At 48.3% G+C, this 25117-nt stretch overlaps 1 protein-coding gene across 1 annotated transcript in view; it reads left to right on the top strand.

Moving 5' to 3' along the window:
• TLL2 (tolloid like 2) overlaps positions 1-21961 on the top strand; it is a 151024-nt gene extending 129063 nt beyond the window's left edge. The window contains exons 15-21 of the mRNA XM_003825413.4: positions 333-493; positions 1792-1972; positions 7491-7616; positions 9765-9892; positions 12766-12979; positions 16245-16495; positions 18342-21961. Coding sequence (XP_003825461.1) covers positions 333-493; positions 1792-1972; positions 7491-7616; positions 9765-9892; positions 12766-12979; positions 16245-16495; positions 18342-18476 — 1196 coding nt within the window. The 3' untranslated portion in view covers positions 18477-21961. The remainder of the gene's footprint in view (positions 1-332; positions 494-1791; positions 1973-7490; positions 7617-9764; positions 9893-12765; positions 12980-16244; positions 16496-18341) is intronic.
• Positions 21962-25117: the final 3156 nt, after the last annotated feature.

Genomic DNA, 25117 nt, shown 5'->3' with positions numbered 1-25117 from the left:
GCAAGCTTGGTATGGTGAGTAGCTTGCTGCAAACATTTCTAATTCTCCTTTGGCCCAAGCCATAGGGAGCCCCCAGCTCTGCCACTGGGTGAAAGGAAAGCACAAATGCATTCATTGTTTTTAAAAGCAGTAAAGATTTATCCCCAATTTTCTTCCTTCAAATATTCAGTTGAAACCACTAGTTTTGAACAAAGGACACTGAATTAATCAGTTCAAATTGTCTAACATTTTTAAATTATTACAGAACAGCAGGGCTCTATTGCTCCTGGTGGGAAATCACAGTCACCTGGAGCCAAAGCCAAATGAATCCTGTTTCTGTTTCCCCCGTGCAGTGGCCTGTGGCGGTTTCATTACCAAGCTGAATGGAACCATCACCAGCCCTGGGTGGCCGAAGGAGTATCCCACAAACAAAAACTGTGTCTGGCAGGTGGTGGCCCCCGCTCAGTACCGGATCTCCCTTCAGTTTGAAGTGTTTGAACTGGAAGGCAATGACGTATGTCTCCATGCTGTAATTGATTGGGGACTGTATTGAGGGGTGACTCAGAGCTGGAAACCAGTGAGGGGCTGGGAGGGCAGGGAGATGGCTTGTGTTGACTGAAGCTTTGGACAGTCTTAGGACCTGCGCTAGCAGAATCTGGGGGAATGTTTTCTCTAGCAGTTTCAGCCGCACGCCCTCTGCAGATAGAGCACCTCCGGCCCTCTTGTCACTGATACATCCAAGGAGAATCAGGACAAGAGTGGAAGAGGCAGATATTGGGGGTGGGAGGTGTCAGGACTGGGCTGTGAATCTGGGGAGCTGGTGTGCAGCTGAGGCGAATAAAGGGGGTGAGGATCAGCTGGGGACAAGGATGCTACAGACAGCCTGTTTCCTCTTTTGGGCAGTGATCATGGATGATCAAGTCAGTTGAGGTCCAGGCAGCACCCTACAGCTGGAGTGCTAGTCAGGCATGCCTACGTCTGCACCTTAGGCTGGAAGGACATCCTGGGGCACACAAGCCATTCCTGAGACTCCCCTCCCCACCCCAGCTGAGCTGGGGGTTTCACCTTGAGAATAGTACTGGTGTAGCTCTCACCTGATCAGGCCTTTGGAGTACTGGAAGGAGACCTCAATGCTGATGACCCCAATGCATGGAGGCCATGGCGCCCATGAGGGTGTCACCCCAAAGTGAATATTGTGCAGAAAAAAATAATCCTTGAAAGCAATTGATAAGACCCCTTAGCAGTGAAGTTCTTTTTGAGAAAAATCATTGCTACAGCAAGGAACATGAATTCTAGTCCTAGCTCCACCACTGCTGAGCTATGTGACTTCAGACAAATGTCTTTCCCCCTCTGAGCTTGTTTCCCTGCCTGAAAATGGAGTCAGATTCTGTCGGTGGTTTGCAGGATTTTCCTCCTCCTCTTCCTCTTGCTTCTCCCTCCTCCTCTTCTCCTTATTTTTCTTCTCCTTCTAGCAGTGGGGCCCTTTCTTCAAGTAAAATTTCATGTGGAAGCCTAATATGTAAAATAAATTAAAGCAAGGCTACATTTATTTTATATATTAGGGGATGCAGGTTTGGGAGCCCTGTGCTCTTGTGCCAGGCGATGGCACCCCCACAGAGCCTCAGTGGGAGAGCCAGGGGTCCCCCTGTGCCCTCTGGAGCTCATTCAAATAACCGGCGTAGCAAGAGTCAAGGGACCCTCCCCCACCACACACGGTAGGGTGAGGCGCTCAGGAAGCAGGTGCAGCAGTGTGCTGGGGGTCTGGGGTGGGGACAGGGACTCTGGGCAGCTCCCCATCATGCTCCCTTGCAGGTCTGTAAGTACGACTTTGTAGAGGTGCGCAGCGGCCTGTCCCCCGACGCCAAGCTGCACGGCAGGTTCTGCGGCTCTGAGACGCCCGAGGTCATCACCTCGCAGAGCAACAACATGCGCGTGGAGTTCAAGTCCGACAACACCGTCTCCAAGCGCGGCTTCAGGGCCCACTTCTTCTCAGGTATGCGGGTTCAGAGGTGAGGCTGATGCAGTGCGAGTGAGGCGGCTTTGCAGACTCCAGGCTCTGGGGTCCCTGGCCCCCTCCTCTGTCTCTTTGCTTGCTCCTGCATCCCTCCAGGTATGGCTGCCTTGGAGGGGGCGTGCTGGATCCAGGGCTTTTATATATCTGTTGGTGGCTGTGTTAGTTTCCTAGGGCTGCCATAACAAATTACCACAAACTGGTTGGTTTAACACAACAGGATCTTATTCTTACAGTTCTGGGGGCCAGAATTCCAAAATCCAGGTGTTCGCAGGGCCATGCTGCCTCGCAAAGTTCTAGGGTAGAATCCCTCCCTGCCTCTTCCTAGCCTGTGGTGGCTCCCAGCAGTCCTCGGCATTCCTTGCCTTGTAGCTGCATCATCCTGATCTCTGTCTCCATCTTCACACCCCTTCCTTCTTCTCTGGGTCTCTGTGTCCCCTCCTTTTCCTAGAAGGACTCCAGTCATCGGATTTAGGGTTGATCCTAAATCCAAGATGATTTCATCTCAAGATTCTTAACTAATAGTTCTGCAGAGACACTATTTCCAAGTAAGATCACATTCTAAGGTTCCACATTGTATTAGTCTGTTTTCACAACATACCTGAGACTGAGTAATTGATAAAGAAAAAGAGGTTTAGGCCAGGCGTGGTGGCTTATGCCTGTAATCCCAGCACTTTGGGAGGCCGAGGCGGGCAGATCACTAGGTCAGGAGTTCTAGACCAGCCTGGCCAACATGGTGAAACGCCGTCTCTACTAAAAATACAAAAAAATAAAAAAATAAAAAAAAATTAGCCGGGCGTGGTGGTGTGTGCCTGTAATCCCAGCTACTCGTGAGGCTGAAGCAGGAGAATAGCTTGAACACAGGAGGTGGAGGTTGCAGTGAGCCAAGATGGCGCCATGGCACTCCAGCCTGGGTGACAGAGCAAGACTCCATCTCGGGGCAAAAAATAAAAAAATAAAAAAATTTTAAAAAGAGGTTTAATGGACTCACAGTTTCACATGGCTGGGGAGGCCTCACAATCATGGCAGAAGGCAAAGGCATGTCTTACATGGCTGCAGACAATACAGAATGAGAGCCAAGTGAAGGGGGAAACCCTTATAAAATCATCAGATCTTGTGAGACTTATTCACCACCACAAGAACAGTATGGGGGAAACTGCCTCCATGATTCAATTCTCTCCCACTGGGTTCCTCCCACAACACGTGGGAATTATGGGAGCTACAATTCAAGATGAGATTTGGGTAGGGACACTGCCAAACCATATCACACATGAACAGGAATTTTGGGAAGACACTACTAAACCCACTACAACAGCACATTGGACCCTACTTCTCAAACTGAAGGCCATGAACCCTCAGGGCCAGTACAGCAGCTGTAGAAAAAGCCCATTCTCCTTAGCGTGGCATGTGGTGCTGGACACTGCCTTGGCCCACCTGTTCTGCCAGCCACATTCCCTCTGCAGGTGCCCTGTGCTGTGATCATGAATAATCCCCCCACTGTTCCCCCACACCATCACCTTCTACTCCTAAACCCCCATCCCATTCTGTCTTCATACCCTCTGCCTGTGGCGTTCCCTCTCCCTGGAATATCCTTCTTCCCTCCCTCCTTAGGAAACTCCTACTTCAACCTGAAGACCCACAATGCCACTTTCTGTAACATTCTCTGGCTTCGTCTTATTCCTCTATCTTAGTCCATTTTGTGCTGCTATGACAGAGTACCACAGACTAGGTAATTTATAGTGAACAGAAATGTATTTGGCTTATGAATCTGGAGGCTGGGAAGTCCAAAATCAAGGGGGAACATCTGGCAAATGCCTTCTTGCTGTGTCATAACAAGGTGAAAGGCACCACATGGGTGAGAAAGAGCGGCAAGGGGGTCAAACTCATCCTTTATCAGGACGCCACTCCTGCAATAATGAGCTCTCATGACCTAATCACATTTAAGGGCCTCATCTCTCAACACTGTTGCATTGGGGATTAAGTTTATAACACATGAACTTTGGGGGACCCATTCAAACCATAGCACCCTCTTAGCACATTGATTGTTCTTTCACCAGTGTTCCCATAGCACTCTCTCCTTCCCTTCCATTAGGGCTCTTGTCACCAGGGCCAGCTCCATGGGCCTGTGGCCTGTGCAATAGCACAGAGCCTGTTCTCGGAAGGGCCCACACTAATTTAAGGTTCTGTTGTCATCATCTTGAAATTCATGGCCGGGCATGGTGGCTCATGCCTGTAATTCCAGCACTTTGGGAGGCCAAGGCGGGTGGATCACGAGGTCAAGAGATCGAGACCATCCTGCCCAACGTGGTGAAACCCCGTCTCTACTAAAAATGCAAAAAATAAGCTGGGCGCGCTGGGGCATGTGTAGTCCCAGCTACTCGGGAGGCTGAGGCAGGAGAATCGCTTGAGCCAGGGAGGCAGAGGTTGGGTGACAGAGCAAGATGCCGTCTCAAAAAAAAAAAAAAAAGAAATTCATAATAGTGTTTCAACAAAGTTCAAATCTTGCACTGAGCCTTGCAAACTGTGTAGCAGGTCCTGCATGTCACGTCATATTAGAGGGTGAACTGTTTACAAGCAGGAACTGTACTTTGGTTATCTTTATAGTCTTAATGCTTGGCATAGAAATGACCCAATTATTTGTTGATTTTATAGATACCCAGAGTTCCATCTCCATGCGTTTTTTTTTTTTTTTTGGCAGTCTCTCACTGAGCAAGTCATGTTTTTTGTTTTGAGTGTCTGCTGTGGGCACAGTACACTACTAGGCTCAGAGCTGCTGCCAGGGAAATGACCCCAACCCTGGACAAGCTTACATGCCAGCTAGGGAGCCAGGAATACACACCCTGCTAAGTCCCAGCCTGGAGCACTGTGGGGTGGGCTGGTGCAACAAGGGCTAATGTTTGAAGAAGAGAAGCCCATGGTTGCCTGGAGCAGTGGGTGAAGACTTTTTGCAGGATTTGGGGTGGTCTAAGCCAGGTTTTAAAGGATGGAAGACATGGAGGTGGAGATAGGATGATTAGAGAGAAAGTAATCAGGGTCCCCAGTAGGGGAGGCAGTGTGAGCACAGGTTAAGTTCTCAACAGAGCACAGAGACAGAGATGAGATGGGCCTGCATGGAGCCCTGACCCATGCTGGGAAGCCAAGGGCATGAGATGGGCCAAGTTGGAGAAGGCCAGGTCATGAGGGACCTTAAACGCTGGGCTGAAGAGTAGGGACCCGATGAAATAGGAAGGGGGACTGTTTGCAGGTTCTTGAGCAGGGGAAGCCTAAACTTGTCATCTGACCAAGCCATGCCAGGCAGTGTAGAGCTGGGAGGGCCAGGCGGCTGGAGGACCAGGGCAGCAGGGCAGGGGGCAGGAGCCACCTCAGAGGAGGATGTAGCAGAGCCTCACAGGCAGGGCAGCTCCACATTTGCAATAGGAAACTAGAGCACAGGGAAGAGGATCAGAGCAGGGGTGAGGACCTGTGAGTCATCTGCAGAAGGACTTGGAGGAAGGAAGGGAGAGAGGTGGGTCAGTGCTGGGTGTTGGGCGGCTTCATCTCTTCTGCATTCTTTTTTTTTTTTTTTTTTTGGAGACAGAGTGTCGCTCTTGTTGCCCAGGCTGGAGTGCAATGGCGCAATCTCCGCTCACCGCAACCTCCGCCTCCTGGCTTCAAGCGATTCTCCTGCCTCACCCTCCTGAGTAGCTGGGATTACAGGCAGGTGCCAGCACGCCCAGCTAATTTTGTATTTTTAGTAGAGACAAGGTTTCTTTACGTTGGTCAGGCTGGTCTCGAACTCCGGACCTCAGGTGATCCACCCGCCTCGGCCTCCCAAAGTGCTGGGATTACAGACATGAGCCACCGCGCCTGGCCTCTCTTCTGCATTCTTTTTTTTTTTTTTTTTTTTTGTTTGAGATAGAGTCTCGCTCTGTCGCCCAGGCTGGAGTGCAGTGGTGCAATCTCCGCTCACTGCAAGCTCCGCCTCCTGGGTTCATGCCATTCTCCTGCCTCAGCCTCCCAAGTAGCTGGGACTACAGGCGCCTGCCACCACGCCCGGCTAATTATTATTATTATTATTTTTTGTATTTTTAGTAGAGACAGGGTTTCACCGTGTTAGCCAGGATGGTCTCAATCTCCTGATCTTGTGATCCGCCTGCCTTGGCCTCCCAAAGCAAAGGGTCTTTCTTACAAGGGCTCTTAGTTGTCCTGATAACATAAGCAGGTGAAATACATTGTTCAAGGAGACATTAACAATGGTGAACAAGAGCATGTAGAGAGGGGAGGAAGACAGGGCTGACCCCTAAAGTCATTCTGGTGATGGCAGGGAAGCAGGGGAGGGAGGCTGATCTTTGGTAAATGCAGGAACAAGTTGGCTTAGGATAGGGCTGCATACAAGGACCACAAGTTTAACAAGGGCCAGCACTTGAGTTCTCACATAATAATTATACAGCTAACACTGTGGGCTGGATGCTGCTCTAATTAATTTACCCCTCCCAACAACCTGTGAAATGAGGATACCATTACTGTCTCCATTTTACAAGTGAGGCAAGTGAGGCAACTGAGGCACAGAGGGCAGGAACTCCCCATGGCCACAAGGGCTGGAAGTGGTGCGGTAGGGCTGGCCCTCTGCTGTGTGTCCCCAACACTCAGCTGCTCCACGTGCAGAGGGCGGGGTGGAGTCGCGGCACTTGAGCCCAGGCCACAGAGGATGCTTGCTCACTGAGTGACCTTGATCACATTAGCCATTCTCAGCGTCAGTTTCCTTACTTGTTTTTGTTTTGTTTTGTTTTTGAGATGGAGTTTCACTCTTGTTGCCCAGGCTGGAGTGCACTGGCGCGATCTCTGCTCACTGCAACCTCTGCCTCCCAGGTTCAAGCAATTCTCCTGCCTCAGCCTCCCGAGTAGCTGGGATTACAGGCATGCACCACCACGCCTGGCTAATTTTTGTATTTTTAGTAGAGGCAGGGTTTCTCCATGTTGGCCAGGCTGGTCTCGAACTCCCAACCTCAGGTGATCCACCCACCTCGGCCTCCCAAAGTGCTGGGATTACAGGCATGAGCTACCATGCCTGGCCAGTTTCCTTACTTGTAAAGACTGACAGATAGACAGCTCCCTGCTAAGGTTGGATGAGAATTAACTTAGATAATGCATACAGTGTTTGGGGCAGTGCCTGTTGCATAGTAAACACTCAGTAAGTGGGAATTACTGTTATTATTGTTACTATTGTGATTAATACTAGCCTGTCCTTTAGGGAGCTCCTTGTTTTGAGCAGGGAGCAGGGGCAGAGAACATACATAGAGTACTTGGAGAATTCAACACATACCAGGGCCAAGTACATACCCAAGAAACCTGAGGTGAAGATGCTTCCCGCTTCACTCCTCCAGTGAGGGAACAATCAGAGAGGGAAGGGGAGCAATCAGAGAGGCTTCCCAGGGGAGGCCACTTTTAAGTGGGATTCTGAGCCCTGAGGGACATTCGCAAGTTGGCAGTTCCTCTTAGAAGAGTTCATTGATCTCCCCAGATAAGGACGAGTGTGCCAAGGACAATGGCGGGTGTCAGCATGAGTGCGTCAACACCTTCGGGAGCTACCTGTGCAGGTGCAGAAATGGCTACCGGCTCCACGAGAATGGGCATGACTGCAAAGAGGGTGAGGCTGGACCTCCAGTTGTTGGGGGGGCGGGCTGCCCTTCGCCGCACCCCATGCCCCTGTGTGCATGTGCATGAGTAAGGCGGTGCGGCGAGGAGCTCTTCCACCTTCTGAGCTGAGGCCCAGCAACTGCTGTCCTTGCGGGAGAGTTTTCCCCAGGGCATCTCGCTCCTTCAGGAGGCACCTGGGGGCCTCAGGTGCTCTAGGCTGTTATTTTTGTAAGTGATTAAGCCTGCAGGCTCTGGAATCCAATTACCTAGGTCTAAATCCTGGCTCTGCCATTCCCTAGCTGTGTGACCTTGGGCAAGCTATTTAACCTCTCTGAGCCTCAGTTTTTTCTTTAGTTAAAAGGGTCTAAACATACCTCCTTCTTAAAGTTTTTGTGAGGATTAAAAGAATGCCTAGAAAGTATTTCAGACTCTCTGACACATGTTATGTCCTCAAATGTCAATAAAGATCAGCCATTTATGTCTTTGTCATATATTAATTACCATATGCAGGTCCCATTGGAAAATAGGATTTGGGGAAAGCTTTGCTCCATTCTCCATTCACTGTGGGGAATTCTTCAGGGCCAGGTGGCTTTTACTGTCCAGTCATCCTGGAAAAAGCCTTCCTTCTGTTCTTACCCTGCCCAGTGAAGGGAGTTCGAACATTTATGACAAACACACAGGCTTCCAGGCCTTGGCTCCAGCCACGAAACCCTGCAAAGGAAGTCAAGGGTGGAGGAAGATGTGGAAGACACACACCCTGATCTCTGGAATAAACAGTCTGGAGTTAGGAGATTTGGCTGGGTGCCGCAGAGTCTGGTCAGGATCTGCCTAGAATGTTAAAGGAGGCGCTGACACATCTTCAGGAGGAGGTGGCCACCCTCCAAGCCCAGCCCTAGGGCATGGTCACAGGTGGCGGAGGGGCTGGGTGGGAGGCTGCTGGAAGAACTGAGCTGGGAAGGAACAGTCAAGCCCCTGTGAGATGGGCCCGGGCCAGGACCAGGCTTGCCTCCTGCAGTGTGGGAGAGGACAGGAGTGACGTCAACTCTCCCAAGATCCCACCCCTGAATAGTGGCTGCATTCGTGTGGGTTGACCCCAACGGCAGGGGGTGTCAGAGCAAACATCTCAGGAGCTGAGCAAATGTCCCAGGAGCCGAGCCACTGCCCCTTTGAGCACCTGTTCTCTGCGTTGGCTGCAGAGCAGATGTAGCACTGAGCAGAGGCAAATCTCTTTGGAACATCCTTGAAGCTGTTTCCTCCCCTTCCTGCCCCCGGCCCTCCTCACCTGCCTCTCCAGCTTCTTCAGTGTGGAGCCTCCGTGTTTGTGATACAGTCCACCGTGCTTTCTAAGCAGTGGTAGCACTGGCCTCAAAGCCAGGCAGGCCAAGTTCGAGTCCCAGCTCTGCCCCCTATCAGCAAGGCACTGACCCTCTCCAAACCTATTTTCTTATTTGGGAAGTGAGAAGGACTAAAGGAGAGGATGCATGGAAAATGCTGACCACAGTGCCCACCACAGAAGAGAAATGCCAGCTATTGGCCAAGATGCCAGGCATTGAACAAGTTGTGGGACCACTCTTGGCAAATAGCACTGTAACCAGGACAAACTTGGTAGACTCCAAATAAAGCCACTTTGAAAAACTAAAAGAAGCTTATGGATGGATGACGAAGGAGACCTCTGTTAGCCAAGATGCACTGAGCACTTACCATGGGCTGGCATGCCCTAAGCCTTTCCCATGCATTATCTCATTCGATCACATATCACCCTGACTAGAGTGGCACCCTTTTACAAATAAGGACACCGAAGCTTACATAAGAGCCCCAAGTCCCACAGATTGTAGGTGGCAGAACCAGGACATGGGCCGAGGCCCACCTGACCCCACTGCCAGTGCTTTTAACATATTTGCAAGGATAACTGCACTGTGGATAGGAATAGAAAGATAGCCTGGCCCCCGAGCCACAGTCAGGAAGGCAGAAAAGCCAGTGCAAGTAAACCAGCACATCCCTGAGCCAGGAGATACCTGATTCAGGATACCCCAACCCCATATTTGATAAAGACCCTGAGACAATTAGGAGAGAGGGGAGGAGACCCCCCTAGAATCCTTCTTGTGCTGCCCACAGTGAATGACTTCTCTCTTTGTATGTGTCCCCCTGCCACCCCCAGCTGGCTGTGCACACAAGATCAGCAGTGTGGAGGGGACCCTGGCGAGCCCCAACTGGCCTGACAAATACCCCAGCCGGAGGGAGTGCACCTGGAACATCTCTTCGACTGCAGGCCACAGAGTGAAACTCGTGAGTCATTTTTGTAGTTTATTGAGAATGTGGACTTGAGTATCAGGCAGATGTGCGTTTGAGTCTCTGCTCTGCCACTTCCCAGCTCTGTAACTTGGAAGTTACTCAACATTTCCAGGTCTCAGTTTCATTATCTGGAAAACATGGATACTAATGAAGCCTACTTCATCGGGCTGTTGTGCAGATTAAAAGAGACAACGCACAAAAGCTCTATAGGTCACACCTGGGCACAGTGGGACCAGCAGGAGGCGGCATCCACCACCCACATCTGCAGTGCTGTTTGAGATTCACTTGTTTCCAGTTTTAATTTTTGACAAGACGATACAGTCTCACGATTAAAAACGAGATGAATCAGTACAGGAGGTTGGAAATAGAAATCAAAAGACCCCAGAGCCCCCATTTCCACTCTAGAAATGACCACTCTAAACACATTCTTATGGATCCTTCTAGAAATTTTCTGTGCACAATCATGACTGTCAGTGCACAGGGAAATATATATGTTTTTGTTACTCAAATTCCTCTAATAAAATCCCATTCGTATTTTTTCTACAACTTACTTTTTTTTCCCATTAGTAATAGGAGACTAAGTTCTTTATGCAAATTCCCTCTTGAATTAAAAATTTTCCCCAAGCCTTTATTTGAAGTCTTTTTCACGTATATGATGTGTGGTTTGCACAGTTATTTCAAAGGAGAGTTGAATCTCCTAGGAGTCTCATTTCTCAACCCCCAGGGACTCCCACACTTTGGAGAATAAAGAACCCCTTTTGCCAGCTGGAGAATGTATTGTACTTCAGGCAGATGGACATTTTTTAAACGGGTTTTTCTGACTGTAGAGGTAAGTAGGATTGACCCTATGAACTGTGGACGATAACTCAGGGAGAATGGAAGAGAACAGAGAGGGAAAAGTCCATGATCAATGGACTATGGCGCAGGGACTTGCAGGATGTTTATTGGTGAGAGCCATGAGTGAGGAGCAGAAGAGGCGAATGGGCCCCCAGGGCGTCGAGGGGTGAAGACAGGGCCTCTGACCACAGGGTGCTCCCAGCGGGCAGTTCACATGCTGGGCTGCCCGTGGGGAAACTGCTGCTCTGCTAAGAGGTGGTATCCCGGGTCAGCCTTGAATCTGGGCGAGGATGAACTGCAGAGCGCCTTAGGGAAAGGCACTGCTTCTCCAAGACCGCCATCTGCTGGGAAATGTTCGCAATGGCAACATAGAGCCCCGAGGACCTCGGGGGAGGCGCCTTCTGGCGTTGGGAGCGCGCAAACGCACAACGGGAAGCGTTTGCCCGAGGCTCATAGACACACTTGGTAGTTTCCAAAAGGCGTTCCCTTGGGAAACGGATGGTGGATATATTGATTGCGCGCTTTTCGCTACCATAGAATGTGAGTTGAATACTTCTCAAGGAAGCTGGTGGTGTTCACTGCATGTGGGTGGCGACAGGGCGCCCCATGGACCTCCTGGGAGCTCCCTGCCTGCTGAGCCTAAGGCTCCCTTCCACTGCATGGCCGTCCCGGTGCCACTGCTCCCCTGTCCCGTGTCTCTACCCACCACCTTGGCCCAGTGCTCCCTATGTCACTGGCGGGAGAGCTTTGCCCAAGTACGTTAGTGTGTGGGAGTCATTCTGAAAGCCTGCATTGCCGTGCTGGTCCCTTCCCCCTCCCAACCTCCATCTCTGCGCTGCCAGGCCAGCCCCGCTCTTTTGAATTGAACCCCCCGCCCCCCAACTAATGTCCTGTCTCCCTGCTCTGTCATTTGGTCCAAGTCTTCATCTAACACCGTCCCCGCTCACCTTATCCCATCTCCCTTGACGCTGGGGCTGCCATCAGTCGGCCACCTACCCAGCATCTGAGAAGCCTGCATTCAGGGCTGAAAAGCCTGGAATGGTGGGGCGCCCCTGGCGAGCGTTAGGGGACAGTCCTTAGGGGGAACAGGGAGAGGTGAGGCAGCATAACCTGATGACTGATAGCAGTGGGGGTTGGAGAAGGCTAGCTGGGGTCAAATTCAGCTTCATCTGTCTCCAGCTGTGTGAGCTGGGGCAGGCCAGCCAGCTTCTCTAAAACTCATTTTCCCCTTCTGCATGTTGGAAATAATAATAGCTCTTCCTTCACAGCATCACCAGAAGTAAGAGAGAAAATGCGCATAAATGCTTGGCATGGAATAAACACTCAGCGAGAGTCAGCCACCATGAGGGTGCTGCCTGGAGCAGCGTGCACCTCATACAACCTCACCAGCATCATTTGTACTAAAGGATCGTGCAGCAGAGTGCACAGGTCAACAGCAGGGTCTCTGATGCCAGAGCACCAGATCATGGCCCAACTCTCAGTATGTGACCTTGGGCAAGTCATCTGACAGCAATGAGCCTCATTTTCCTCACCTGTAAAGCGGGGATTAGACACATCACAGGGGTGTAAAGATTAAATGAGGCGATACTTGTAAAGCATTTAAAACAGCTGCCGACAGAGTGAGCACTCAGCCCTTGCTGGCTCTTAGCCCTAAGTGAGAGAGAAGCTGTGTGATGGGATGGAAGGAAGACAGATTTGGGCTGTGTAAAGCCTGGCTCTGTCGCTTAATAGCTGTCAAAATGTCAAGCATTTAATCTCTGAAGCCCTGCTCTCTCATCTGCAGTGTGGTCATTGTAGCAATAGCTCATGTAACTACCTCATAGGGCCACTTGCTGGACCAAAAGCAAGGCGGAGGTTGAGACCCTCTCTACAGATGTCCTCAAGCATCATCATGGCCACACACCCCCTGCACAGCCAGCTGGATGTCTCCCTGCACTGCCTCGCCCCTTCCTGTCCCAGAACTGGAAAGGAGGCCCCCACCCCAGCTGAACGTCAGGCCCTTGCCTTACTTTCTGCTCTTCTGTCCCCAGACGTTTAATGAGTTTGAGATCGAGCAGCACCAGGAATGTGCCTATGACCACCTGGAAATGTATGATGGGCCGGACAGCCTGGCCCCCATTCTGGGCCGTTTCTGCGGCAGCAAGAAACCAGACCCCACGGTGGCTTCCAGCAGCAGTATGTTTCTCAGGTTTTATTCGGATGCCTCAGTGCAGAGGAAAGGCTTCCAGGCAGTGCACAGCACAGGTACCTGGGGTGGGACACTGGCTTCCACCTGATGAGCACTTGGACAGGAGACAGAGAAATGGTGAAGGCAGGACAAGGACTGCCTTTTATTCTGACTGGGGGAGGGCGAGGGGAGGAAGGTGCGTGATAAAATGTCCTATTAAAATGAAGCATCAAGCTGGGCGTGGTGGCTCATGCCTGTAATCCCAGCACTTTGGGAGGCCGAGGCAGGCGGATCATCTGAGGTCAGGAGTTCGAGACCAGCCTGGGCAACATGGTGAAACCCCGTCTCTACTAAAAATACAAAATTAGCTGGGCATGGTGGTCGGTGCCTGTAATTCCAGCTACTCAGGAGGCTGAGGCAGGAGAATTGCTTGAACCTGGAGGCAGAGATTGCAGTGAGCCAAGATCGTGCCATTGCACTCTAGCCTGGACGATAGAGTGAGACTTTGTCTCTAAAAAAATAAAATGAAGCATCAGCAACCATAGGGAAAAGGGCCGTCTTCTTTCAATGTCCTTAATTGACGCAATTTGAAATGGACAACCCTTTGTTAGTGCCCCATTTTTTCCTCCCTCCTTCTTTCCTTCCTTTCTTCCTCTCTTTTGAAAATATATTTTGGCCGGGCACGGTGGCTCACACCTGTAATCCCAGAACTTTGGGAGGCTGAGTGGGGAGGATTGCTTGAGCCCAGGAGTTCAAGACCTGCCAGGGCAAGATGGTGAGACCACCCCCCGATCTCTACAAAATAAAAACTAGAAAACATAGTGAGGTGTGGTGGTCCCAGCTACCCTGGAGGCCGAAGCAGGAGAATTGCTGGAGCCCAGGAGTTCAAAGCTTCAGTGAGCTCTGATCACGCCACTGCACTCCGGCCCAGGTATTTTGATGGTCTATGAAGTCCAGAAGTTGGGTAACTGAGTGGTGAAAACAGCCCTTTTATCCCTGTAAGGACCAGTTCTGGAAAGTGAAAAATGTTTCTGTTCCCCGTGATTTTTTCTTCCATTCAAAATGTAAATAGCACTATTAGGTCCTTTGGTGGGAAATGTATGTGCTTATAACTTATATTATCTACTTCGTTAAGTAGAAGAATGTCAGGAAGAAATTTGGCTCTGCTCTTTAGCCATTAAAATGTTGCCACCTGGGACTAGTGCCCACGGAAGCAAATCTGACCCTTTGATCCTGATGTACAATTGTGTCCTTTGTCAGAGCTGGTGACCACCCAAAGCCCACTCTGCTTCTGTAATGCTGAGTCTGAGCTCACGATCATGGGACCCTGTGATCCTTTTAACAGCCTCTGCCTCCAGTTTTTTTTCAGTACTGGAAAATATAAATTAGGTCAAACAAAATGGCGACCAGCATCCTGAGGCAGTTCAGCCTCCTCTTGCACAGCAGAAAACGCTGCATGGTTTGTGGAACCCTGTCAAACTCCCTGAGGAGTTCTAGCTCCCTACAGGGAAGTTTAAAAGCCCTCTTGTCCCTGCAGATAGAGACCAGCAGGAACAGAGGTGCTTCAGGGTCCCGGCAGGAAGTGGGGGCACATTCAGAGTCATTATTTGAGAGAAGTTAATAAAGGGACAAGTTACAAAGGGGTGGGAGAGTATGGGACACTGTAGGACAATGAAGCCACCAGAGCTAGGAACTGCAACTCCAGGCCCAGAGGATGAGAGGAGGGAGCAGTTCCTGGAAGCTGGAGACAGAGAGGGCTGCATGCAGAGACCCTCTGGCTGCAGCTGTGACCTAAGTGGAAGAAAAGCTGTGGCAATCAGGGGACTAAATACCCTGGCTTCTCTCGCCTCCCTCCCTCTGATCTGCTGGTGCTCCCCATGGCTGAACCTGCAGCAGAAGGCACGGGGTCATCGATGTAGGCCAGGGGTCTGTCTCACGGGGCCCAGGCAGGTGGGGAGGGTGGGGGCGTCCGGCAGGATGGAGGGGAGGTGTCCCACCCTGCTCTGTGCTCATTTCATGACCACCCAGCTCTCAGGAATTTGAAATTTCCCAAAGACAGGTTAGACCTGTAAGACATTCTAAGCCAGAGCCAACACAGGACTCAGAATGGTCAGTCAGACAGGACCGGGGCCAGGCAGGGCGTGGAGCTCCAGCGGGGCCTAGGAGTGTTAGGAGCCAGGTGGCCCAGAATCTACAACAGCGTTTGCCTGGGCCCCTCGGGGGGCATGGAGCACACTGGGGAGGGGCTGTGCAAGAATTTGCTTCCAGAATTTCTGGTGCTTGCTTATCTAGACCAGTCTTATCTATTTTATTTATTTATTTACTTTTTTTTTTTTTGATACGGAGTTTTGCTCTGTGGCCCAGGCTGGAGTGCAGTGGCACAATCTCAGTTCACTGCAACCTCCGCCTCCCAGGTTCAAGAAATTCTCCTGCCTCAGCCTCCCGAGTAGCTAGGATTACAGGCGCCCACCACCACACCTAGCTAATTTTGTATTTTCAGTAGAGACAGGGTTTCACCATGTTGGCCAGGCTGGTCGCAAACTCCTGACCTCAAGTGATCCACCCGTCTCGGCCTCCCAAAATGTTGGGATTACAGGCATGAGCCACTGCGCCCGGCCAATATCCATTTTATTTTATGTGGGCTTAAGTGTCCAAGACACAAGGTACTATATATAGGACCAGGGCCAACCAGAGTTACTGTCCTTGTATAATGAAAAAAACCAGAAACAAAGGCTACAGAATACCAGCCCAGAGCCTGAGGTGCAGCTCACCTGTGACACCCACAGGGACCTCAAAGTTGGCCTATAGTCAATGCCCTCAAATGCAAAAACCAGTCAATTAGGGTCTGAAGTTTCCAGGCTTGAGAGCTTACCCGCGATTCCGATGTGCTTTTATCGCCCTCTGTCGGCAGAAATGACAAATTGCAGTCAGTCGGTGGGGCGAGTGGGAGCCCTTCTCAGATGCATCCAACACTTCCAGGGAATAAAGTGGCAAATAGATCCACCCACATCCCAGCGACCAGTGAGGCGAACCATCCATTGGCTCCATGTCTCCATAACCGGAAAAAACAAAAAGCAGCCAACTCTTTTCAATGGCATGCTCACGTATTCTCAAGCTGGGAACAGGGGACCTTGGCTTGTGAGGGCCACTTTGCACCCCCGAGGGAGCCCTGACCTGGGAGCCAGGGGCCTCTGTGTACTCCTCCATCAAATGGGGTGACGAGACTACCTGGCCTCTCCTGCCAGGCACGCACCAGGCTCTGTAGAGAAAGCTGAGCAGACGCAGGCGGGAGGCACGAGGGTGTCTTGTGCTGAGGGGACATCTCACTTCTCTCTGCTCCAGAGTGCGGGGGCAGGCTGAAGGCTGAAGTGCAGACCAAAGAGCTCTATTCCCATGCCCAGTTTGGGGACAACAACTACCCGAGCCAGGCCCACTGTGACTGGGTGATCGTGGCAGAGGACGGCTACGGCGTGGAGCTGACATTCCGGACCTTTGAGGTTGAGGAGGAGGCCGACTGCGGCTACGACTACATGGAAGCCTACGACGGCTACGACAGCTCAGCGCCCAGGCTCGGCCGCTTCTGTGGCTCTGGGGTAAGTCCCGGAGACGCTGGGGCCGGGGCAGAGTGTGATGATTCACAGCAGGAGTTGTGGAGTCAGACACACCCGGGTTTCAGTCCTGGCCACCTCCTCCACTTAGGAGCAACGGCGAGGAGGCACGTTCTGCAGAAGCGGAGTGGGAAGCAGGAGAACTGTCACGAGAGGAGGTTGGGAGGCAGCCAGGGACCAGTCCTTGAAGGCCCCTTACTGAGGCCAGCCATGGAAGAGCACTTTTCCTTTTGGGACTTTCACCTATTTTTGCAAAGGCTTTCCCTCTCCCCTCCTTTTTTTTTTTTTTTTTCTTTTTTTTCCCCCGAGACGGAGTCTTGCTCTGTCGCCCAGGCTGGATCTCGGCTCACTGCAACCTCTGCCTCCTGAGTTCATGCAATTCTCCTGCCTCAGCCTCCCAAGTAGCTGGGATTACAGACATGCGCCACCACGCCCACCTGATTTTTGTATTTTCAGTAGAGACGGGGTTTCACCATGTTGGTCAGGCTGGTCTTGAACTCCTGACCTCAAGTGATCCACCTGCCTCGTCCTCCCAAAGTGCTGGGACTACAGGCGTGAGCCACCATGCGCAGCCACTCTCCTCCATTTTTATTTGGCCTTCAGGCTTTAAAAATATTTAATTATGCTTTTATATATTTCTTATATTCACATTTCTCTCCTCAAGCAAAACCAAATGCCTATGAAAATTACAAGTCACTTACTATACACACAATAGTTGTGCTCAAGGTCATTATCAATGTTCTCATTATTGACTTCTTTAGTGGGCCTATTGTGTTTGCTGTTTCTCCAGCACCTGACATAGGGCTTGGCATATAGTTGGTGCTTGGTGGGAGTTTGCGCATTGGCCAGTACAGTGTCCCAGTCACTCCCCTGGCTGCACCGCACTGGACACTGCCCATACTGGGCACCAGCCCCCTCCTTTCTGTTGCCTCGAGGCCTGGTCGCTCAAGCTTCTTTGCTATTGGCTGGACTTATAGCACATCATTTTTGAGTCACCAGTGCTCCTTGTGCTAAACGGAAAGTCAAATTGGCATTTATATTTCTTTGAATAATTCCCTTCATCTTCTTTCACCCTCTAAAAAAGGAAGAATGACAAAGTGGCACTTAACCAATGCACTGCCTTTGATAAAATCTTTCAAACTATGAGGTCTGTGGAAAGGAACCCCTTGGAGGGGTTAACTGAGCAGTTAACTGTGGGGGAAGCCCACTTTGGCTCCACTAGAACCTCGCAGGCAACAGCCTTGGAACGTGGCTCCCATTCACAGACCACCTGGCAAAACCTTTCTGACCAATATGGTGGCTCCATCCCATTTTTTTGTCCTTGGATGAGACAGAGGCCTGAACCATGGTCTTTGTTTCAGGTCTCCTGGGAGACACATCACAATGGTGACCCTGGAGCTCGGTGATTCATGGTGCATCCTTTACTGTCAGAAGGACCTAAGCTTGGGTCCCGCCTACCTGCGAGAACTTGAGTCTCAGTTTCCTGAAGTGAAAAATGGGGATAGTACCTGCCTTATAAGGTTGCTGTAAAGTTTACATAAGATCTGGAATTGCCTAGTGCAGCACCTGACCCACCTGCATACTTAATAAATAATAGATTCTGTATGAGCTATGCACCTAGGATCATCTTTGGAAGAGCAGGGCCTGCAAATCTCCCTGGAGCAGAATTTGCAATGTTTTCTTTTGAAAAGGAGCTTGTTTGGATGCCCTTCAGAGTCTCTGGTACCAGAGACACATCCTGTGTCCTTGCATAAGATCCTGTCCCATCCTCCTCATTTTCAACTCCAATCACAGCTAAAGTCCTTCTCGTTTCCCTTTCTCCTTTCCGCAGCCATTAGAAGAAATCTACTCTGCAGGCGATTCCCTGATGATTCGATTCCGCACAGATGACACCATCAACAAGAAAGGCTTTCATGCCCAATACACCAGCACCAAGTTCCAGGATGCCCTGCACATGAAGAAATAGTGCTGATGTTCTTGAAAGACAGAAACTGAGAATGTTTTTTTGTTTTGTTTTGTTTTGTTTTTAACAACAATAGCACCTTGAAAATCTGCCCTAAAACAGTGTACAGTATTTTTCTCAAACAAAAACTCAGAATCCAGCCTTAGAGGTATATATTTGAATGAAAGTCTTGTAAGTTTGGCCAACAAGGTGGAGAGAAAATGTTCTTTTGCTTCTGTCTGCAATGTTATCATTCATGAACTGTTAAAGTGTTAAAGATTAGGACTGAAGTCACTGACCATTCAAGCTATGCTTGTTCATACCATTCTCCTTGTCCCTTGCTCCTATGTGGCAAAAGGTCAGCCTTGGGGTTGGCCGTTCCTCTAATCTGGACTTGCTTGCAAAGGTGCCAGGCTGTCTTCTGTCTATGTTGGGCATAAGGGCTGAAAACTTGGCCGAGACTAATGTGTGGCTCAGAGCTTTGGCTGGAATCATTTTCTTTCTCTCTGCCAGGGACATGTCAACCAAGAAACCTGAAAATATGGATGGATGTCAGGACTAAAAAAAGGCATCACAGTGAGCAGTGAGCACAGAGGGAGTTTCGAGTATAAGAATCATTGTCATGAAGTTAGGAGACCACAAAGCCATTTCTCAGAGTCATTCGCTCTCCTTGTCCCTTTGGTTTCCCCCACTCCCTAATTGCAGTGGGGGCTAAGGCATCCATTATGAATACAGCAGAACATTTGCTGGCGAGAGTCCTGTCTGCTGAGAAGACAATATTGTGGCTCGTCCTGATATTTTTTCATTCATTGACTTTGAGAAGACTCCACCTGTTCTTGGAATTCCATGGGCTTCAAAGAACATTTCTTCTTTTAGCTTTGGAGGCACTTGCTGTGGCACACCTGGACTCCTTGACATCCAATTCAAACTGCATTTGCAAAATGTGCAAAGACCTCTTATGAGGGACCAATTCAGGTCCCTTATGGGGTGAACACTGTTGAAGACTGGTTAATTATAAGTTATGTAAGAATCATCGCCTTGTGGAACAAGTCAATCAGCGACTAGCTTCCTGTAGCCAATCAGGTTAAAGAGTGCGTTGGTAACTTTGCTCTGATTAACTAGTATTCAATCACCAACTTGCAATCAGAATTCATAACACTTGGCACTTGTTCTAGAGAAGTGTAGAGGATGATGTTTACATAATTTTAGCACCTCAAGGTATAATTTAAACAGTGAGGTAGTTTTGAATGGCATTTCATTAAGGCATCTATGGGCATTATGAGCTAAAAGCTGTGGTATGTTAGCTTTAAAAGAGTATTTATGTTGGAATAATTTTTAAATAATGTTTACATAACTGTAAGTCCTGTTTGGTTGGTGTTGGACGCAGGGCGGCACATGAGTGTTTTTGGTTAGAGCCAAGATAGCTCCCATGCACCGGAATTCCTTTGGGATGAATCAGCATCATTTTAAACAAAGTATTTGTAAAAGGTGAAAGGTTATATTTTTTACAGATCAGAATGTGGCACCAGAGGACTGTGTCTCATTAAAGTGATTGCTGGGAGCAAAAACTAGAATGATACAAAGAAAGGTCAGAGAAATGCATGGGAATATTTTTTCCTTAAAACAGAAAAAAATTAAACTATTATTAATAATATATGTCTGTATATATGTATGTATGTAAAAGATCAGCTGTCAAAGCCTTAATCAATGCAGTGTGGAAAATGCCAACCCCTGGTCCTCGCTTTACTGTGGGCCCTGCAGGACTGGCTCTCCATTTCCTGCCTCTCCTTTCACCAAGCTCTGTTTTGGCCTTTCTCGGCCCTGGACTGAGGCTCAGCCTACACGCTCATATTGTGCATATGGCAGACCCTGCCCAGCGTGCGCTTTGATACAGCAAATGGAGCAGCTGACCTCATGGCTCCAATCCCACCTGCCTGTTAGGGTAGATTCCATTTATCTGATTTTTGTATTTTCTGAGGTTTTATTTGGTCTCATCTTGTCTATGAGAGTTGAAACTGGAACTGGGAAACCTAAGATGGGTGTTATGGTTCTTTCTCCAAGGAAATAAAAATTCTGCAGTTTTAACCTTTAGAAGTCTAAGCAAGATTAACAAATTTCATAGAAAAGTGGGAGGGAGTCAGAAACAGAGTTGGTGCTGCTCAGCAGGATGGTGAAACAATGATACTTCTTTTTATCTCTTTAGTATGAACATTTTCAAAAACACACAGCTTCAACAATTGTCACCATATGGCCAATTTGCAACAATGGGACTCTTATGAAAAACCTTTATTTAGGCCTTCTGTGTGACGTATCCACAGAAAAGAGAAGCTCTGATTCAGCTGGGGCTAGCTGGGCCGCTCCTCTGGAAGCCCACACTTGTGGGGACTTAGGCATGACACAGGTTCTTGCAAAGAAACTAGAGGCTGGCTTCACTAGAGAGAGTCCATTCAGCAGAAAGACCCAGGCCTCTGCCTTGGTGCTTCCAATTGCTCAGTGACCTGCCTGCAAGCATCCCCAGAAGCAAACAGCAGAGGTAGAAGATATCGCTGCAGCCTGCTTTGTGCTTTAATTGGGTACCAAGCTTTGGGGATGACAGTGAGTTGCAAGAATAGTTTTAGTTCAGAGAATTGTCTTAGGACAACAGGCTAATGAAGGATTTGGGGTCTGGGTTTTTAGCCTGGCTCCGTTCTGGTGTAACCTGGTCTAGCAAAAGCTAAGCCTGGATTGCAGGGCAGGAAAAAATCTGGAATTAACTTTAGCCAGTGGAATTTCTTCAAACAGAGAAAGAGAGGCTGTTCATTGATCCACTATTCCCTCTATTTTCCTCTAAGGTAAATATTTAGAGGTATTTACCTGTAAGGTGAAGTTTCCTTTTTATTTCTACTTTACAATTTCTCTCTAAAGCAAGCTTGTCCAACCCTTGGCCCAGGACGGCTTTGAATATGGCCCGACACAAATTCGTAAACTTTTTAAAAAACATTGTAAGATTCTTTCTGTGATTTTTTTTTTCTCGTCAGCTATCGTTAGTGTATTTTATGTGTGGCCCAAGATAATTCTTCTTCCAAAGTGGCCCAGGGAAGCCAAAAGATGGGACACCCCTGCTGTAAAGTTTCATATCACTCATGAATTGCTCAGCTGATTTAAATAATTTGTAAAATCCTGCTAACTAGCAAATTCACATTGAGATTTTCTATTGATTGGGTCCCTTTGATAGCTTTCAGATTGGTATTGTTAGCGTTCCATTTGTGAACAAATGTTCCCTTGGCTTTAGCAGATGTTTTTAAAGTTTCTTTTGTAGACCGAACTTCTGAAGAGTAATACCAAATGCCTAAAATTTTATTTTTAAAAAGGAAAACTGTTTAAAGTATTATATGTAAACATATGGGTATTTTTTATTTTGTGTAATTTTACATTTCATGAAATGATGTCAGTTTCAAAGAGAAAGTGGAGAGGACCTAACATATGTCTCTACCTAGAAAGGATGGTTTCATTAAAGAATGTGGATTTATTGATGTGTCTTGGGTTTGTATTGCTAATTCAGACCAGATGGGTCCTTTTAGTGCTAATTTTCTCCAATATCACAAGAGCTTGGGAGAGAGTACTAAAAGGGGGCCCTTCTCTACAGCCTTCCACTCTCTGGTTAGTATCCAAGTACTCCAGAACAGAGTTCACTAATGGACCCAGAAAGTCATGAGCAAAGCTAAAGATGGCTTTCAAATTTGTTCCCTTTCTTACACCAAAACAAGCTGAAAATCTTACAACCTAATTGTGAAGATGTCTGCTGCCGAAACCATCCAGATGTGGTAGACATCTTCCATTTGCCCCTCAGCTCCCGTCGCCACCCTCCTCTATCTGGACATGTGTCTGAGGACTACATCTGACACCCGAGACTGAAGGTTATGGCTCCCAGTAGGTGAACACTACTGGGAGTGTTCCAGGCCTCCCCATTGGGGGCCCTGGAAGTTCCTCCTTCCACTTTCCACTTCAGGCTTAGGGGTGGTAATGACACCCTGCTTGTCTAACCTTGGGGTACTGCACTTCCCTCAAGGGAAACCTTTATAGGTAGTCATTTTAATAAACTCTTTTCAAATGTAGTAATCAGTGTACATTACTTGTCTCCTGCAGGGAACCTGACTGATACAGGGTTATTTCTAACACAAAGACAGGAACTCCATCTGATAAAGGACACCCTCTTCAGGTTGATTAGATGAAGAGGCTTTGGGGTATGTTTGGAGTTTTGTGGGTTATATTACAGAAGGGTAATTATACAACTGTGTTTTTAGAAGCACTCAGATTGCTCTCAATGCAAAATCCTTTAACACATGCAGTTGTTTTGTGCTATACGTAGTCTCAAGATTTTGACTTTTCTGCCCATTTGCAGTCACCAATTACATAGAGTTGATAGATAGATAATTGATAGATGATAAATAGATGATATAGGTAGATAGGTAGATAGATAGATGGTAGAAAAAGAGAGAAAAAGAAAGAAAGAGAAAGAAAAAGAGACAAAGAAAGAAAAAGAAAGAATGAAAGAAGAAAGAACAAAAAAGGAGAAAGAAAGGAAGAAAGAAAGGAAAGAAAGAGAAGAAAGACAGAAAGAAAGACAGAAAGAAAGAAAGCAGGCTATAGATCTTCAGCAAGGTTTATCTTCTATACCTAACGGTGAGTCCCAGTGGTGCAAGGGTATGAATGCTGCTATATCAGTCAGCATAGGCTAGCTTATGCTGCAACAACTATCCCCCAAATCTCAGGGGCTTTACATAAGATTTATTTCTTGTCCATACTACACATTCATTTCTGGTCATCTGGAAACTCTTCCATATCATCCTCAGTCAGGACCAGGCTGATGAAGCAGCAGCATCAGAACATTGCTGGGTTTTATAATACAGGGAAAGAAAGGGTGGCACATGACACACTGGCTCTTAAAACTGCCTGGAAATGATATATTACTTCTACTCATTTCATTGATCACAGCAAGTCACATGGATGTCCTTAACTTCATGACAAGAACAAGGCAAACTAGCAACATTGGTGGGCAGCAGTAATGACTCTCACATGTGACATTTGTAGATAGGAAAATGACTATAATTCTTCTGTTTGTTCTAAAATTTCACTTTATCCCTACCTCATTATTAACATTTTAGATAAAGATTTCTAAAAATTAGAACAAGGCCACTGCAACAATGTTTGTATACCCACAAAATTCATGTATTGAAATCCCAGCCCCTCATGTAATAGTATTGAGAGGCGGGGGCTTTGGGACGTAATTAGGTTATGAGGCTCCAGAGAGATCCCTCAGCCTCCATGTGAGGACACAGAGAGAGGACAGCTGCCTAGGAACCAGGAAGCAGGCCCTCACCAGACACTGAATCTCCTGGCACCTTGATCTTGGACTTCCCAGCCCCCAGAACTGTGATAAATAACTTTCTGTTGCTTATAAGCCACTCAGTCTGTGGTGCTCTGTTTTAGCGTCCCAAATGGACTAAGACAGCCACCTGTCATTTAGAATGGTCCAGTTTTTTAAGCTGACCGGTTGTTGCAGGGAAGACCATCCATGTGATTGGGCTTGTACAAATTTACATGGTGACAAAATATAAATGATCCAAGATTCTCAGAGTTGGTGGCCCCAATCTTTCACCCACTAAGGGCATTCCATCTATGGTTTCTAAGGAGATGATTCTCAGGCCCGACTTCCAAAGGAGAGCTTACTCACTTCATCCATTCCTTCTCCTTTAGGTAACAATGCCAAATTCATTTTGCAGAACCACCTCTTCTTCCATTGGAGGGACCCTCACTGGGGGGACTGTTAGCCAGGTTGTACATCATCCTTGGCCATATGAACCAAGCCAGACCAACCAAATCCTCTTCCTGGGACTGGAGTCCTGATCAGAGAGGCAAAAGGGCTGAGATATTTTGGAGCTCAGTTTCCCTGGAAGGACACCTCTGAAAGACCGTCTGGTAGTTGCTGCTGCTGAAGGTTTGGGAGCAACCTCACTCTGTCCTTCCAGAGCCTGGTTCTCTAGCCCTCTGTCCTTTCTGAGAGCTCCACTATACTCAGTCAATAAATTCTCCTTTTCTGTATTGTACTGTATTGTATTATATTGTATTGTATTGTATTGTATTGTATTTATTGTATTGTACTGTACTGTACTGTACTGTATTGTATTGTATTGTATTGTATTGTATTGTATTGTATTGTATTGTATTGTATTGTATTGTATTGTATTGTATTGTATTTTGAGATGGAGTCTTACTCTGTCGCCCAGGCTGGAGTGCAATGGCATGATCTTGGCTCACTGCAGCCTCCGCCTCCCAGGTTCAAGCGATTCTCCTGCCTCAGCCTCCCGAGTAGCTGGGATTACAGGCATGTGCCACCATGCCCAGATAATTTTTGTATTTTTAGTAGAGATGGGGTTTCGCCATGTTGGCCAGGCTGTTCTCGAACTCCTGACCTCAGGTGATCCACCCGCCTAGGCCTCTCAAAGTGTTGGGATTACAGGCATGAGCCATTGTGCCAGGCCAAATTTTCCTTTTCAAAAAATTAAGCAGAGTCTGGTTTTGATGCTTGTGACTGGGCAATCATGACTGATGGACACTTAGGCAGGGGTACCAATTGCCTGAAGATGTCAACAATTCTTCTAAAGAGATAACGTGTCCATCAGAAG

The sequence above is a fragment of the Pan paniscus genome, chromosome 8 (assembly GCF_029289425.2).
Source record: "Pan paniscus chromosome 8, NHGRI_mPanPan1-v2.0_pri, whole genome shotgun sequence".
In the NCBI taxonomy this organism is placed as follows: domain Eukaryota; kingdom Metazoa; phylum Chordata; class Mammalia; order Primates; family Hominidae; genus Pan; species Pan paniscus.
This window is presented reverse-complemented; position numbering and strand designations above follow the sequence as displayed.